The sequence below is a fragment of the Erinaceus europaeus genome, chromosome 10 (assembly GCF_950295315.1).
Source record: "Erinaceus europaeus chromosome 10, mEriEur2.1, whole genome shotgun sequence".
Classification (NCBI taxonomy): domain Eukaryota; kingdom Metazoa; phylum Chordata; class Mammalia; order Eulipotyphla; family Erinaceidae; genus Erinaceus; species Erinaceus europaeus.
The window spans coordinates 59,571,415-59,584,265 of record NC_080171.1 but is presented as its reverse complement, the minus strand read 5'-3'; the positions used below and the strand labels follow the sequence as shown (position 1 = coordinate 59,584,265).

At 37.3% G+C, this 12,851-nt stretch overlaps 1 protein-coding gene across 1 annotated transcript; it reads left to right on the top strand.

Moving 5' to 3' along the window:
• The first annotated feature begins 206 nt into the window (after window positions 1-206).
• IZUMO3 (IZUMO family member 3) lies at window positions 207-4,310 on the top strand. The gene is made up of 7 exons (XM_060198951.1): window positions 207-582; window positions 1,185-1,259; window positions 1,409-1,498; window positions 1,693-1,710; window positions 2,349-2,429; window positions 3,571-3,661; window positions 3,940-4,310. The coding sequence occupies exons 1-7, from the start codon at window positions 357-359 to the stop codon at window positions 4,064-4,066; spliced, it is 708 nt and encodes a 235-aa protein (XP_060054934.1). The 5' UTR covers window positions 207-356; the 3' UTR covers window positions 4,067-4,310.
• The last annotated feature ends 8,541 nt before the right edge of the window (window positions 4,311-12,851 follow it).

Genomic DNA, 12,851 nt, shown 5'->3' with positions numbered 1-12,851 from the left:
TCAAGGATATAAGTAATAGAACTAAAGAAACACCTTTTTTCTCAGCCATCTTCCTTCATGGAACTCTGTTTCTGTGTTCTTTCTTTGTGTTCTACCCTCAGAACTCATGGAACTGCTCTCTAGCTAATATTTTCCTCTCCCTATGGGAAGTATAAAATGAGAAATAAAAGTCAGAAAACAACTGAAGATCCTAGAGGAACGAAATCACCTAGAAGTGAAATGGAAGCAAAGGGGAGGGTGAAGTTGGATTATCCAAGACAAAGCTTTCATTCCTGGATATTTGAAGGAAGAAGGAACCAGGTGAACTAGTTGCCAGGACAACCTGCTGTTGGGAAGAAAGAGATTGAGTCAAGGATATGGGAGACCTGTGGTTGTTCCTGTTCCTGTCTTTGGCAGCTTTCCAGGGGAGCAAAGGTTGTTTGGAATGTGATCCTAAATTCACAGATGACATTAGGTTTTCTCTGGGAAATCTAGTACCCACAGAAGTTCCTGGCCGAACTGATTTGCTTGAAAGGCAGGTTAAGGAGTTAGTTCGTTTAAGTTTCAAGGTCTCTCACCAGAAGAAAATGCTTCGAGTGTTAGGTGAGTCCATAAGTGCTCTGGGAATAAAAGGAGGGGAAGGAGATAATGGTGAAAATTCCTGAGTCCATATCACTTTCTCCATAGAATTAAATCTTTCCTTGCATCCCTTTCTTCCTTCTTTCCTTTTTTCCTGCCTTCTTGCCTTTCTTCCTCTTTTCTTTCTTTGTTTCTTTCTTCCTCTTTCTTTCTCCTTTCTTTCTTTCTTTCTTTCTTCCTCACCAGGGTTATCACTGGTCTTCACTGCCTGCATAATAACTTCACCATTCCCAAAAGCTTCCTCCCTTCCTTTCCTCTTTCTTTCTTCCTCTTTCTTTCTTTCTTTCTTTCTTTCTTTCTTTCTTTCTTTCTCTCTTTCTTTCTGATAGAGGGTAAGATATTGGTAGAAAAAGAGAGAGGAAGAGATACATAAAGGTATTTCTTCAGAGGTATCTGCAGCAGTGCTTTATTCTATGTTCAGCACCCCCCCCAACACACACACATATATACACACATTCCTGGCAAGCAGGAACTAAGAACCTAAACCTGGGTCCTTGCACATGGTAATATGTGGGCTCTACTTAACACCTACCCTCTACATGTAACTTCCTATCCCTACTTTCTAGGTGTTAAAAAGGTTGTCAACATGAGGCTATGGTTGAAGAATGAAATTTACAGAGTGGGCAATGAAACATGGAAAGGTGAGATATTACTTCACTGTTAAACAACTGTAATAGCCAAGCACATATGAAGAAAGTTGGCTAAAGAAAGAAAGACAGAACAATTTGAATTAAATTCTAAAGGAAAGTTTAGCCTTATTTTCTGATGTACCTCCCCCCTCCCTTTTTAGGAGCCTTTATCCTTCAAGGCAAGCTTCTCAATATCCGCCACAAGCTGGAATCTCAACTGAAAGAAATATTAAAGAACTTTTCTGAAGTTGGTAATAAAAGATGCCTATCGCAGAGCACTGAAATTTTGTGATGGAAGTGGGAAAGGATGAGTGATAGGAAGGATATAGTTTCCTGTTAGAATAATCTAGCATGTATAAAGGGGTGGTCAGAACTTAATGAGTAAACAGAGATATCAGGTATAAATAAATCTAAGTTGATTCTAAACTTTCTAATTCTCTTTTAGCTTGTTCTGAAGACTGTGGTGAGTACAGTACATGTGAGGTTTCAATCCATATGGCTCCATTTTCTTCATCCAACATGATCCTACCTATCCAACTGCTCACACCATGAAACCAATTCCTAGAGGTGTGTTTGTAGGAGGAAAGTCAATGATATGTGACAACAAATTCTAGCTAATAAAATCTGAGATGTCCCACAGATTTTGATGGTGCACAAAGGTCATCTACACTATAGCTTATAATCCACAGAATTTACATAAACTAAGACATTGTTTCTGCTCTTCTTTCCTGGATATGTGACTTAAATCAGAGAAGGTCTTCACTCATCAAAAAACACTTCCAGGTAAAGGAGGAAATGTATAGTTATGTAACCATGAGAGCCCTGAAATGCCTGAGACTTAACCCTTACTTTGATGCCACAGGTAAGGAAGTCATGCCATGGACCCCCTTCTTACTTTTTGTTTGTTTGTTTATTGGAGGAGGGATCTTCATTGGTCCAGTTTGACTTTTTGAGATAGAGACAGAAATGGAGAGAGTATTGGAAGCTTCCCCTGGTGTAGTGGGGATCTGAGCTTGAATCAAGGCCATGCACATTCTAGGTGAGCTAGCTTGCTAGCTGTATGACTCCTCATATTATAATTATCTTTCTTCCCTTTATCAGTTGTGACTGATGGTCCGATTCTGGATTGCTGGACCTGTCTTCGCATTACTACCAGGTGTTTCAGAGGAGAGTATTGTGGAGGTAAAGACTATGAAATGACATTTAAAGGGCCAAGAATCAATAAGTGAGCTCTTTACTTAGTACAACGAATACTTGTTGAGCACCTTCTATGCAGGTCATATTGATCTTAAAAAGGTAAGACCTACATTCTTGGGCACAACTGTTACCAGTATAAATTACTGGGCCACATGAAAGTCAGAAGTAAAAACTGCCTAGAGGGCAGGGCAGTGGTAGATAGCAGAATGGTTAGTGCCTGAGGCTCCAACGTGGGGGGGGGGGTAAACTCTCTTTCCCTGGGGCAGGGAAAAGTGCAACAGTTAAGTGCACGTGGCTTGAAGAAATCTCAAGGACCAGCTTAATGATTCCTACCTGCAGGGGGGTCACTTCACAAGTGGTGAAGCAGGTCTGCAGCTATCTTTCTCTCCTGCTCTCTGTCTTCCCTTCCTCCCTCGATTTCTTTCTGTACTACCCAACAACAAAGACTACAATAACAACAATAATAATGACAACAACAATGATAAACAATAAGGGCAACAAAAGGGGGAAAAATGGCTTCCAGGAGCAATAACCCTGAAGGCAAAAAAGAGAACAGAAGGAGAGTCAGGTGGTAGTGCAGCAGGTTAAGCACACGTGGCACAAAGCACAAAGACCAGAGTGGAAGGATCCTGGTTTGAGCCCCCAGCTCCACACCTGCAGGAGAGTCACTTTACAGGTAGTGAAGCAGGTCTGCAGCTGTCTATCTTTCTCTCCCCCTCTCTATCTTCCCCTCCTCTGTCTATTTCTCTCTGTCCTATCCAACAACGATGACATCAATAACTACAACAATAAAACAACAAGGGCAACAAAAGGGAAGAAAGAAAAAAGAAAATTTAAAAAAAAAGAGGAAAAAAAAAGGAAGAAAGACTATACTAGAGATGGAGCAATTAGGCTGGGAGTTTCCCAGAGTTCTCAGTCTAATAAAAAAAAAAAGAAAAATAAATAAATAAATAAATAAATAAATAAATAAAAAGAGATCACAATAGACAGGAATGATGGAGACAGAAACCAAGCTAAGTATATGAAATAAAAAGTCTTCTATTCTGAATAATTCTTTAATTCTTTTCAATTTACCCTCTTCTCCAAAATTTACTTTTTTTTTTCTTTTCTCACTTTCTCCTTTCAGAAGAGGAGTCAATAAAGGCTGAGAATCGAGAGATTGCATTATTTCTGATATTGGTAACAGAGGCTGTAATAGCGGGAAGTGCTTTGTTACTGTGAGTTTCTCCCCTCCAGAAAAATACTAGGTCAAACATTCCCTTGGCAAAGAAACCATCTAACCTCCCACTCCTTCCTAATGGAAATATGGGAGTGGGAAGTAATTTCAATGATGCTTGGTAATATAAAAGTGGAAACTTGAGTAGAAAGAGGACATACAATGAAGTATGAGGGGAAAAAAAAATTTTTGGAAATGTATACAGAAAAGGGAGGGTAAATATGCTACTGTATTAAAGAGTTTGGCTACTAACGCTGAATTAGGCTTTTCTTTTTCTAGATTCCATATTTGTATCTCTCACCGGAGAAAAATGAAGTCAATACGAAGGTCACTGAAGAAATATCTGGAGAATAAACTTGAGGAATTGATGGAGATTAGAGAAAAAAAGGAGAAGGAAGATTTTTGAAACCAGGAAATAAATATATAGTGGCAGACAGGGAGTCTTACATGATTCTCTTAAATGTTCACTCAGTAGAAAACTGGGAATTAAGCTCTTTATGGTCATAAAGTTATAGTATTTTAAAACTGAAGTGGAACTTAAATGTTCTCTAGTAAGCATCGTTACCAATATCCCAAGGCATGGGAAACAATACAAAGGCAAATGATTTTACCTAGTGTTGTACACAAATAAAGCTGATATTTTGTAATGATATGTTGCATGATAATAAAGAATGCATGGTTGCTAACTCCCACTAATTACTTTAATTAGGGTAACTTTCAAATTGCTAACTCTTCATTTTATGATTGTTTACATATTTAACAAGTCAGATTTTATTGATAACACATAACATTTAATTTTCATCCTATATGCAAACAAGAAGTCCAAAATATTTGGCCTAGTTGAGGACTGACATTGGAATAGCTTAGTACAAATCACTTTCTTTAAATGAATTGGATACTAATACCTGATTATTTTGGTAGTTATTATTGAACCTTTTATGTGTACAGTGCCCTAAGTAGAGTTTTACATCTATTATCTAATTAAATGTTCATAATAGCTTTATGAGTAATGCTATGTCTGGGGGTGCCCATTGTAAGTTCTAGTCTACACAGAGTGATTAGAGAACTTCTTGGAAGTGCTAAAGTATCCTTAACATTTACTCTTTAATGTATTCATTAGAAGTTTATGACCCAGCAAGTCCTTTGCTGAGGATATATATACAAAGGAAACAAAGACACCTATTCAAAGCGACCTAAGTACACTTATGTTCAAAACAGCATGATTTTGAGTAACCCAAACTTGGAAGCAACCCAAATACCCAACAACAGAGGAGTAACTAAGAAAGTATCATAGTTTAGATGGACCTCAAAGGTATCGCATTGAGTGAGAGGAGCCAGAAAGACAAAGACAGTATAAATGTGAGATAATCTCACTTATAGGTGGAAATTAATAAAACAGGACAGTAAGGGAAAACATAAGGTGAAACTTGGACTAGGTATCATGTATTGCTCCAAAGTAAAGGATTCTGGGGAAGAACTGAAGAAGGAAATTGGGATCTTCTTGTATGATGATAGAGAAAGATTTAGGGTGAGGGACAGAATGTCTTGCAGATACTTCTCATGGGGAAATGAGAGGTTGTAACATGTGTCAACAACTGTATTGTAAACTATTAAGTTCCTAATAAAGTAGGGGAAAAATACCGTTGTGAACCCATTTGCCCTAATAGTTTCAAATATTTTTTTTCTAAATAATTGATTGTTTAATACAATTATTTGTTTTCTTTTATATTAAAAAAATAGGTCTTCTGAATCCCTTCCTCCTTGTTTAGGTTAAGGAAGTCACTTTTGCTGGGAGTGATGAGACCATTCCATTAAAGATATGACTCATAAAAATAATAATTTAGAGGCTACTACTTTGCCCCCTCTAGCCGCCCGCCCCCCCCCACAGTTCCATCTTCATAAAAGGCAGGCAGTCCTTGAAGGGAAGATGGTTGATTTGAGCTAATATACTCTGTGTCCTGATTTCAAGTTCAAACAGCAATAAATCAAAATTCTTCTTGATGTAAAAGCTGATATGATAGACTTTGACTTTCTGTAGAATGCCTTGCTTGACTTCAAGGGCAAGTATTTTTTCTGAGATCAGAGGAAATCGGGCGTGTTCAGGGTGGTATGGCCATAGACTAGGACAAGTATTTTTTTAATGAGTCCATTGACTCAAATGTTAAATCTCTTCCAAAACTTCCTCACAGAGATATAGAAATAGTTCATCTAGTAAGGAGTCCACCTTTCTATGTATACAGATTAGGTTTTAGTCATAACATTAAATGTGAGTGCCATGGCACTGTGGGAAGTTCTGGTACTGTGGTATCTGTCAGTCAGTCAGTCAGTCTATCTGTCTGAAAGAAAAAACTGTTTAGGAGCTCCACAAAAATCAACAAAAAGTAACACATATTTCCATGAATAAGGACCCTGGTTCCCACCTACAGAAGGGAAACTTCATAAATGGTGAAGCAGTGCTGCATACCTCTCTCTCTCTCTCTCTCACTCTCTCTCCTCTCTCTCTCTCATCCCTCCATCCCTATCAATTTTTCTCTGTCTAAATAAATAAGAAATAAATTTTAAAAAGTAAAACACACACACCTCACAAACATACAGGAGACAATATTTCACTACCAGAGCATTCCTTAATTCAGTTTAATTGCACATACAACAAACTATCACTAAAATATTACCTATCAGATCAGTTTAAATAGGGATAACAAATGCACTTATGTATTTGAGGTTATAAATTTCATTTTATTGTTTACCATAAAGATTTTTAAAATATCAAATTATTGAATAGTATACTCACATTAAAGCATCTAGGGAAACAATAAACTCAAAGCTTGTACAAAGAGGGAAAATTAGATTACATTGTATATTAAAAGGTGAAAAGCAGAAATTTTAACTATCTCAGATGCTTATTTTAAAATTAGCATATTGAACAAATCTCAATATACTATATAATGATATATTTTAAATGATATAATAAGAAATTATAAACCAAAGGATAAATTATAGAAATAATTGTCATTGATGAGATTTTTTAATATTTATTTATTTATTCCTTTTGTTGCCTTTGGTTTTTTTATTGTTGTTGTAGCTATTATTGTTGTTGATGTCATCATTGTTGGATAGAACAGAGAGAAATGGAGAGAGGAGGGGAAGACAGAGAGGGGGAGAGAAAGATAGACAGCTGCAGACCTACTTCAGTGCCTGTGAAGCAACTCCCCTGCAAGTGGGGAGCCAGGGGCTCGAACCGGGATATTCATGCTGTCCTTGTGCTTTGTGCCACTTGTGCTTAACTTGCTGCACTACCACCCGACTCCCCTGATGAGATTTTTTTAAAACATCAATAGGAATAGAGAGATAGCATAATGGACATGAACATGCAAAAGAGATTTATTCCTGAGGCTTCAAAGTCTCAAGTTCAATTCCACATATCACCATAAACCCAAGCTGTGTGATACACTAGCAAAATACTACTAATAATTATTATTATTTTAAATAAAATATTAAATAAGCAATTATACAGGAATAATATTTGAGACTTGGATGAAATATGTACCTATAGTAATTAATGCCAACATAGAAAAAAGTAATTCAACATTATAAATTTATATATGTGTGTGTACACACATATATATATAATTTGTATTTATTTATTATTTTTTAAATTGCAACTAGGGTTATCACTGAGGTTCAGGTGCTTACAAGATGATCCCCTGTTCCATGTGTTCATTTTATTTTTACTTGATGACAGAGAGAAATAGAGAGGGGAGAGGAGAGAGAAAGGATAGAGACCTATAGCCTACAGCCCCGCTTCACTACTCTTGAACCTTCCCCTCTGCAAATGGGGACCAAGGGCTTGAACCTGGGCCCTTATATGACAATATGTGTGATCAACTGCATGTACTACTTCCTGGAACCTCATTAATTTTTTTTTTAAGAAATTAGAAAATGGCATGAACACAGCTAAGAAAAACCAATACTATGATTAAGGAAAAGCCTAGAAAACTTTTATTTTTACCTGGATGGTGAAACAATCATTTTTCCCCAATATTAAAAGTCTTGTGGTTGGCTATTTTCTCCATTAAAGTAGGAAATTCATGATGACTCCTATGTTAGGTAGAAAGAATATAAGTTCAGCTTTGAAAATACTACTCAAACACTAAAAAATAGTTATACATTCAACATTTGGAATTCCACATTTGAGTATAGTAAGTAGATCACAGCTAACAAAATATATTTCACTCCCCAAAAGCAAAAGTCCTGGACTAGATGGCTTCACAAACAAATTCTACAAAACCTTCAGGAAATAGTTAATACCCATACTTCTAAAGCTATTCCATAAGATCAAAGAAACAGGAACACTCCCTTCCACCGTCTATGAAGTCAACATCATTCAGACCAAAAACAGATAGGGACACAGCAAAAAAGGAAAACTACAGACCAATATCTCTCATGAACATAGATGACAAAATATTAAACAAGATCTTGGCCAACCGGATATAGCAGTATATCAAAAATATTGTTCATCATGACCATTAGGATTTATCCCAGGAATGCAAGGCTGGTTCAATATACGTAAGTCAATCAATGCCATTCACCACATCAATAAAAGCAAAGCCAAAAACCACATGATTGTCTCAACAGATGCAGAGAAAGCCTTTGACAAAATCCAACACCCACTCATGCTCAAAACTCTACAAAAAATGGGAATAGATGGGAAATTCCTCAAGATAGTGGAATTCATATATAGCAAACCTAAAACCAATATCATACTCAATGGACAGAAGCTGAAAGCATTCCCCTTCAGATCGGGGACTAGACAGGGCTGTCCACTGTCACCGTTACTCTTCAACATAGTATTGGAAGTTCTTGCCATAGCAATCAGGCAAGAGAAAGAAATCAAAGGAATACAGATTGGAAGGGAAGAAGTCAAGCTCTCACTATTTGCAGATGATATAATAGTATACATAGAAAAACCTAAAGAATCCAACAGAAAACTAGTAAAGGTTATTATGAAATATAGCAAGGTGTCAGGCTACAAAATCAATGTACAAAAATCAGTGGCATTTCTTTATGCAAACACTTTCTTTATGAAGAAGAAGACATCCAGAAATCACTCCCATTCACTGTTGCAAAAAATCAATAAAATACCTAGGAATAAAGTTGACCAAAGAAGTGAAAGACTTGTATACTGAAAACTGAGTCACTATTCAAGGAAATAGAAATTGATACCAAGAAATGGAAAGACATCCCATGCTCATGGATTGGAAGAATTAATCTCATCAAAATGAATATTCACCCCAGAGCCATATACAAATTTAATGCAATACCCATCAAAGTTCCACCAAGCTTCTTTAAGAGAATAGAACAAAAACTACAGTCATTTATCTGGAACCAGAAAACACCTAGAATTGCCAAAACAATCTTGAGGGAAAGAAACAGAAATGGAGACATTACACCACCAGATCTCAAACTATACTATAAGGTCATCACCATCAAAACAGCCTGGTACTGAAACAAAAACAGGCACACAGACCAGTGGAACAGAATTGAAAGCCCAGATCTAAACCCCCACTCCTCTGGACATCTAATGTTTGATAAGGGGGCCCAAAGTATTAAATGGAAGAAGGAGGCTCTCTTCACTAAATGGAGCTGGGAAAACTGGATTGAAACATGCAGAAGAATGAAACTGAACCACTTTACCTCACCAGAAACAAAAATCAACTCCAAATGGACCAATGACCTGTGTTAGACCAGAAACTATCAAATACTTAGAGGAAGAAAACATTCGTGAAACACTTTCCCACCTAAATCTCATGGACATCTTTGATGAAACAAACCCAACTGTAAGGAAGACTAAAGCAGAAACAAACCAATGGGACTACATCAAATTGAAAAGCTTCTGCACAGCCAAAGAAACTATCACACAAACAAAGAGACCCCTCACAGAATGGGAGAAGATCTTCACATGCCATACATCAGACAAGAGACTAAACACCAAAATATACAAATAGCTCAGCAAACTTAGCACCAAAAAAAGCAAATGACCCTATCCAAAAATGGGCAGAGGATATGAACAAAACATTCACTTCAGAGTAGATTCAAAAGGCTAACAAACATATGAAAAACTGCTCCAGGTTGCTGACTGTCAGAGAAATGCAAATTAAGACAACACTGAGATACCACCTCACTCTTGTGAGAATGGCATACATCAAAAAGGACAGCAGCAACAAATGTTGGAGAGGCTGTGGGGAGAGAGGAACCCTTCTGCATTGCTGGTGGGAATGTAAATTTGTCCAGCCTCACTGGAGAGCAATCTGGAGAACTCTCACAATGCTAGAAATGGACCTTCCATATGACCCAGTAATTCCTCTCCTGGGGTTATACACCAAGGATTCCATAATGTCCAATCAAAAAGATATGCGTACACCTATGTTCATAGCAGCACAATTCATAACAGCTAAAACCTGGAAGCAACCCAGGTGCCCAACAACAGATGAGTGGCTGAGAAAGCTATGATATATATACACAATAGAATACTATGCAGCTATTAAGAGCAATGAATCCACTTTATCTGACCCATCTTGGATGGAGCTAGAAGGAATTATGTTAAGTGAGCTAAGTCAGAAAGATAAAGATGGGTATGGGATGATCCCACTCATCAACAGAAGTTCAGAAAGAAGAAGAGAAAGGGAAGTTAAAAGCAGAATCTGATTAAATCGAGAGTAGGGCACCAAAGTAAAAAGCCTGTGGTGAGGGGGAGGGTGGACATTCAGCTTCCATGGGGATGGGGGGGAGGGCTTTCCTGCATACTTCTCCATATGCAATTAAAAAAATATTGCATCCGCTGATCGCAACCTAATCAACGCAGCAAGTGCCACCTCAACATGCTTCAGCTCAGACTGTGTCAAGAGACTTCAGGTGTGGAATGACAACCCTTCAGCTTCATTACTCAGGTGAGACCTTTCCTTTCACAGTATTCTCTAATTCCATTCCAGGTGGTTCATTTCTTAGCAAAGTCCCAAAACCTAGATATGGACCAGGTCCGCTGAGATAGAGCATATGTTCACACGTATCCATAAACGAGGGCAAAATGTATACCTGAAAGCAGAAGTACACAATAGTCTGTAGTGAGTACCCCCCAACACTTCTTCTGCACTATTCCAGCCTTCAGGTACATAATGGTTCAACATTTTGTTTGGCTTTGTATGTTAACTCTCTTTTCAGCCACCAGGTTCCAGATGCCAGCATGATGCTGACCAGACTTCCTTGGACTGAGGACCCCACCAATATGTCCTGGAGCTCTGCTTCCCCAGAGACCCACCCTACTAGGGAAAGAGAGAGGCAAACTGGGAGTATGGATTGACCATTCAACACCCATATTCAGCGGGGAAACAATTACAGAAGCCAGATCTTCCACCTTCTGCAACCCATAATGACCTTGGGTCCATACTCCCAGATGGATAGAGAATGGGAAAGCTATCAGGCGAGGGAATCAGATATAGAGATCTGGTGGTGTGAATTGTGTGGAGTTGTACACCTCCTATCCTATGGTTTTGTTAATGTCTCCTCTTTTAAATTAATTAATTAAATATATATTTCAAAGCACTTGAACAAAAGAGGTGGAAAATTAATATCATGATTGAGATTATACAGGTAGAAGTCAGAGAAGTGATCAAGACCAAAGACAGAATATTAAAGAGACTCACAGGGTGGTAAAACTAATCTGTAATTCTAAGTGGGATGAGAATAGCTATCACCAAGATTATAAATTATTAACATACTTAAAAATTAAGATATTCTGACTCCTTCCTGCTCTATAAAGCCTTACTCTTTTGAAAGCCTTTATTTGAGATACTGAGTTCTAATTCTTAGCTATATTTTTCAATGGCGTGATTATTCTTTTTTTTAATTTTTTTTATATTTATTTATTCCCTTTGGTTGCCCTTGTTGTTTTATTGTTGTAGTTATTATTATTGTTGTCGTTGTTGGATAGGACAGAGAGAAATGGAGAGAGGAGGGGAAGACAGAGAGGGGAGAGAAAGATAGACACCTGCAGACCTGCTTCACCGCTTGTGAAGCGACTCCCCTGCAGGTGGGGAGCCGGGGTTCGAACCGGGATCCTTATGCAGGACCTTGTGCTTTGCGCCACCTACGCTTAACCCGCTGCACTACAGCCCGACTCCCTGGCGTTATTATTCTATCTGCACAATTTACAACAATTTTCTAATATTATAAATCCAGAGTCTAGTCTTTATCATGACTTCTTGGAATACAAGAATAGTGAGGAGCTTCTTATTTGTGTTTTATATGCTTATAATAAAAGATGATCTCATTAAATGATTTTTTCATCATTTACTAGGAAGGGTCATCTGGTCCTTCTGTTTTTTAGATGTAAACAAGATAAAGAATTAATTGCTTGAAATTCTAAATTAACTTTGTGTTAACAGTTAACATTAAAAAAGCATCTTAAAAACATCTCCTTTCCAACAACCAAAAGCTTAACCAACTCTAATTTATAGCAATAGTGAAATAATGCAAATCATTTTATCAGGGGAGCAATTACATTTTAAGATCACACAGTTCTGTGCCCCATCTCAACCCTGAATGTGGTTTCACTGTAACATCTCCTTCCCAAGGATACACAAAACACTCGTGGAACATATTTTTTCAATTTTTGAAGAACCTGGCACAGATAGGGCATTTTTTAGCTGCCTTCATAATTGGACTACTTCTCAAAGAACCAATATTGTACAATTTTATTTTAGGGGGAAACAAGGACAAAGTTGAGACTTCACTGAGTGTTCAGTAAGTAAATATTTAATAATTTACTCTATCCAAAGACAACACTAAAATGTGCTAGCCAATCTAATATACTCAAAACCTAACTTACAGGAACACAAAACAAAAGCAATACAAAAAGCTTATGGGATAAACTAGAAGCTGGGCTAACACTGAATGCTTCTTAACTCTAACCTTAGCTGCTTATGTTGACTCAAAGGATGTTGTACCTTCTCTCATGTGAGACAAATTCCTTCTTTTTGTGTGATTTTTATCGTCTATCCTATAGCCTTTTCCAGAACATTCCTTCATTATTTATCTCCAATCATTTATCTCTACTTTCCTTTAATTTTAGAGCATTCCTTCTAATATCTGATACTATAAATTAATGTATCTTTTCTTCACTTTGTATTTACTTC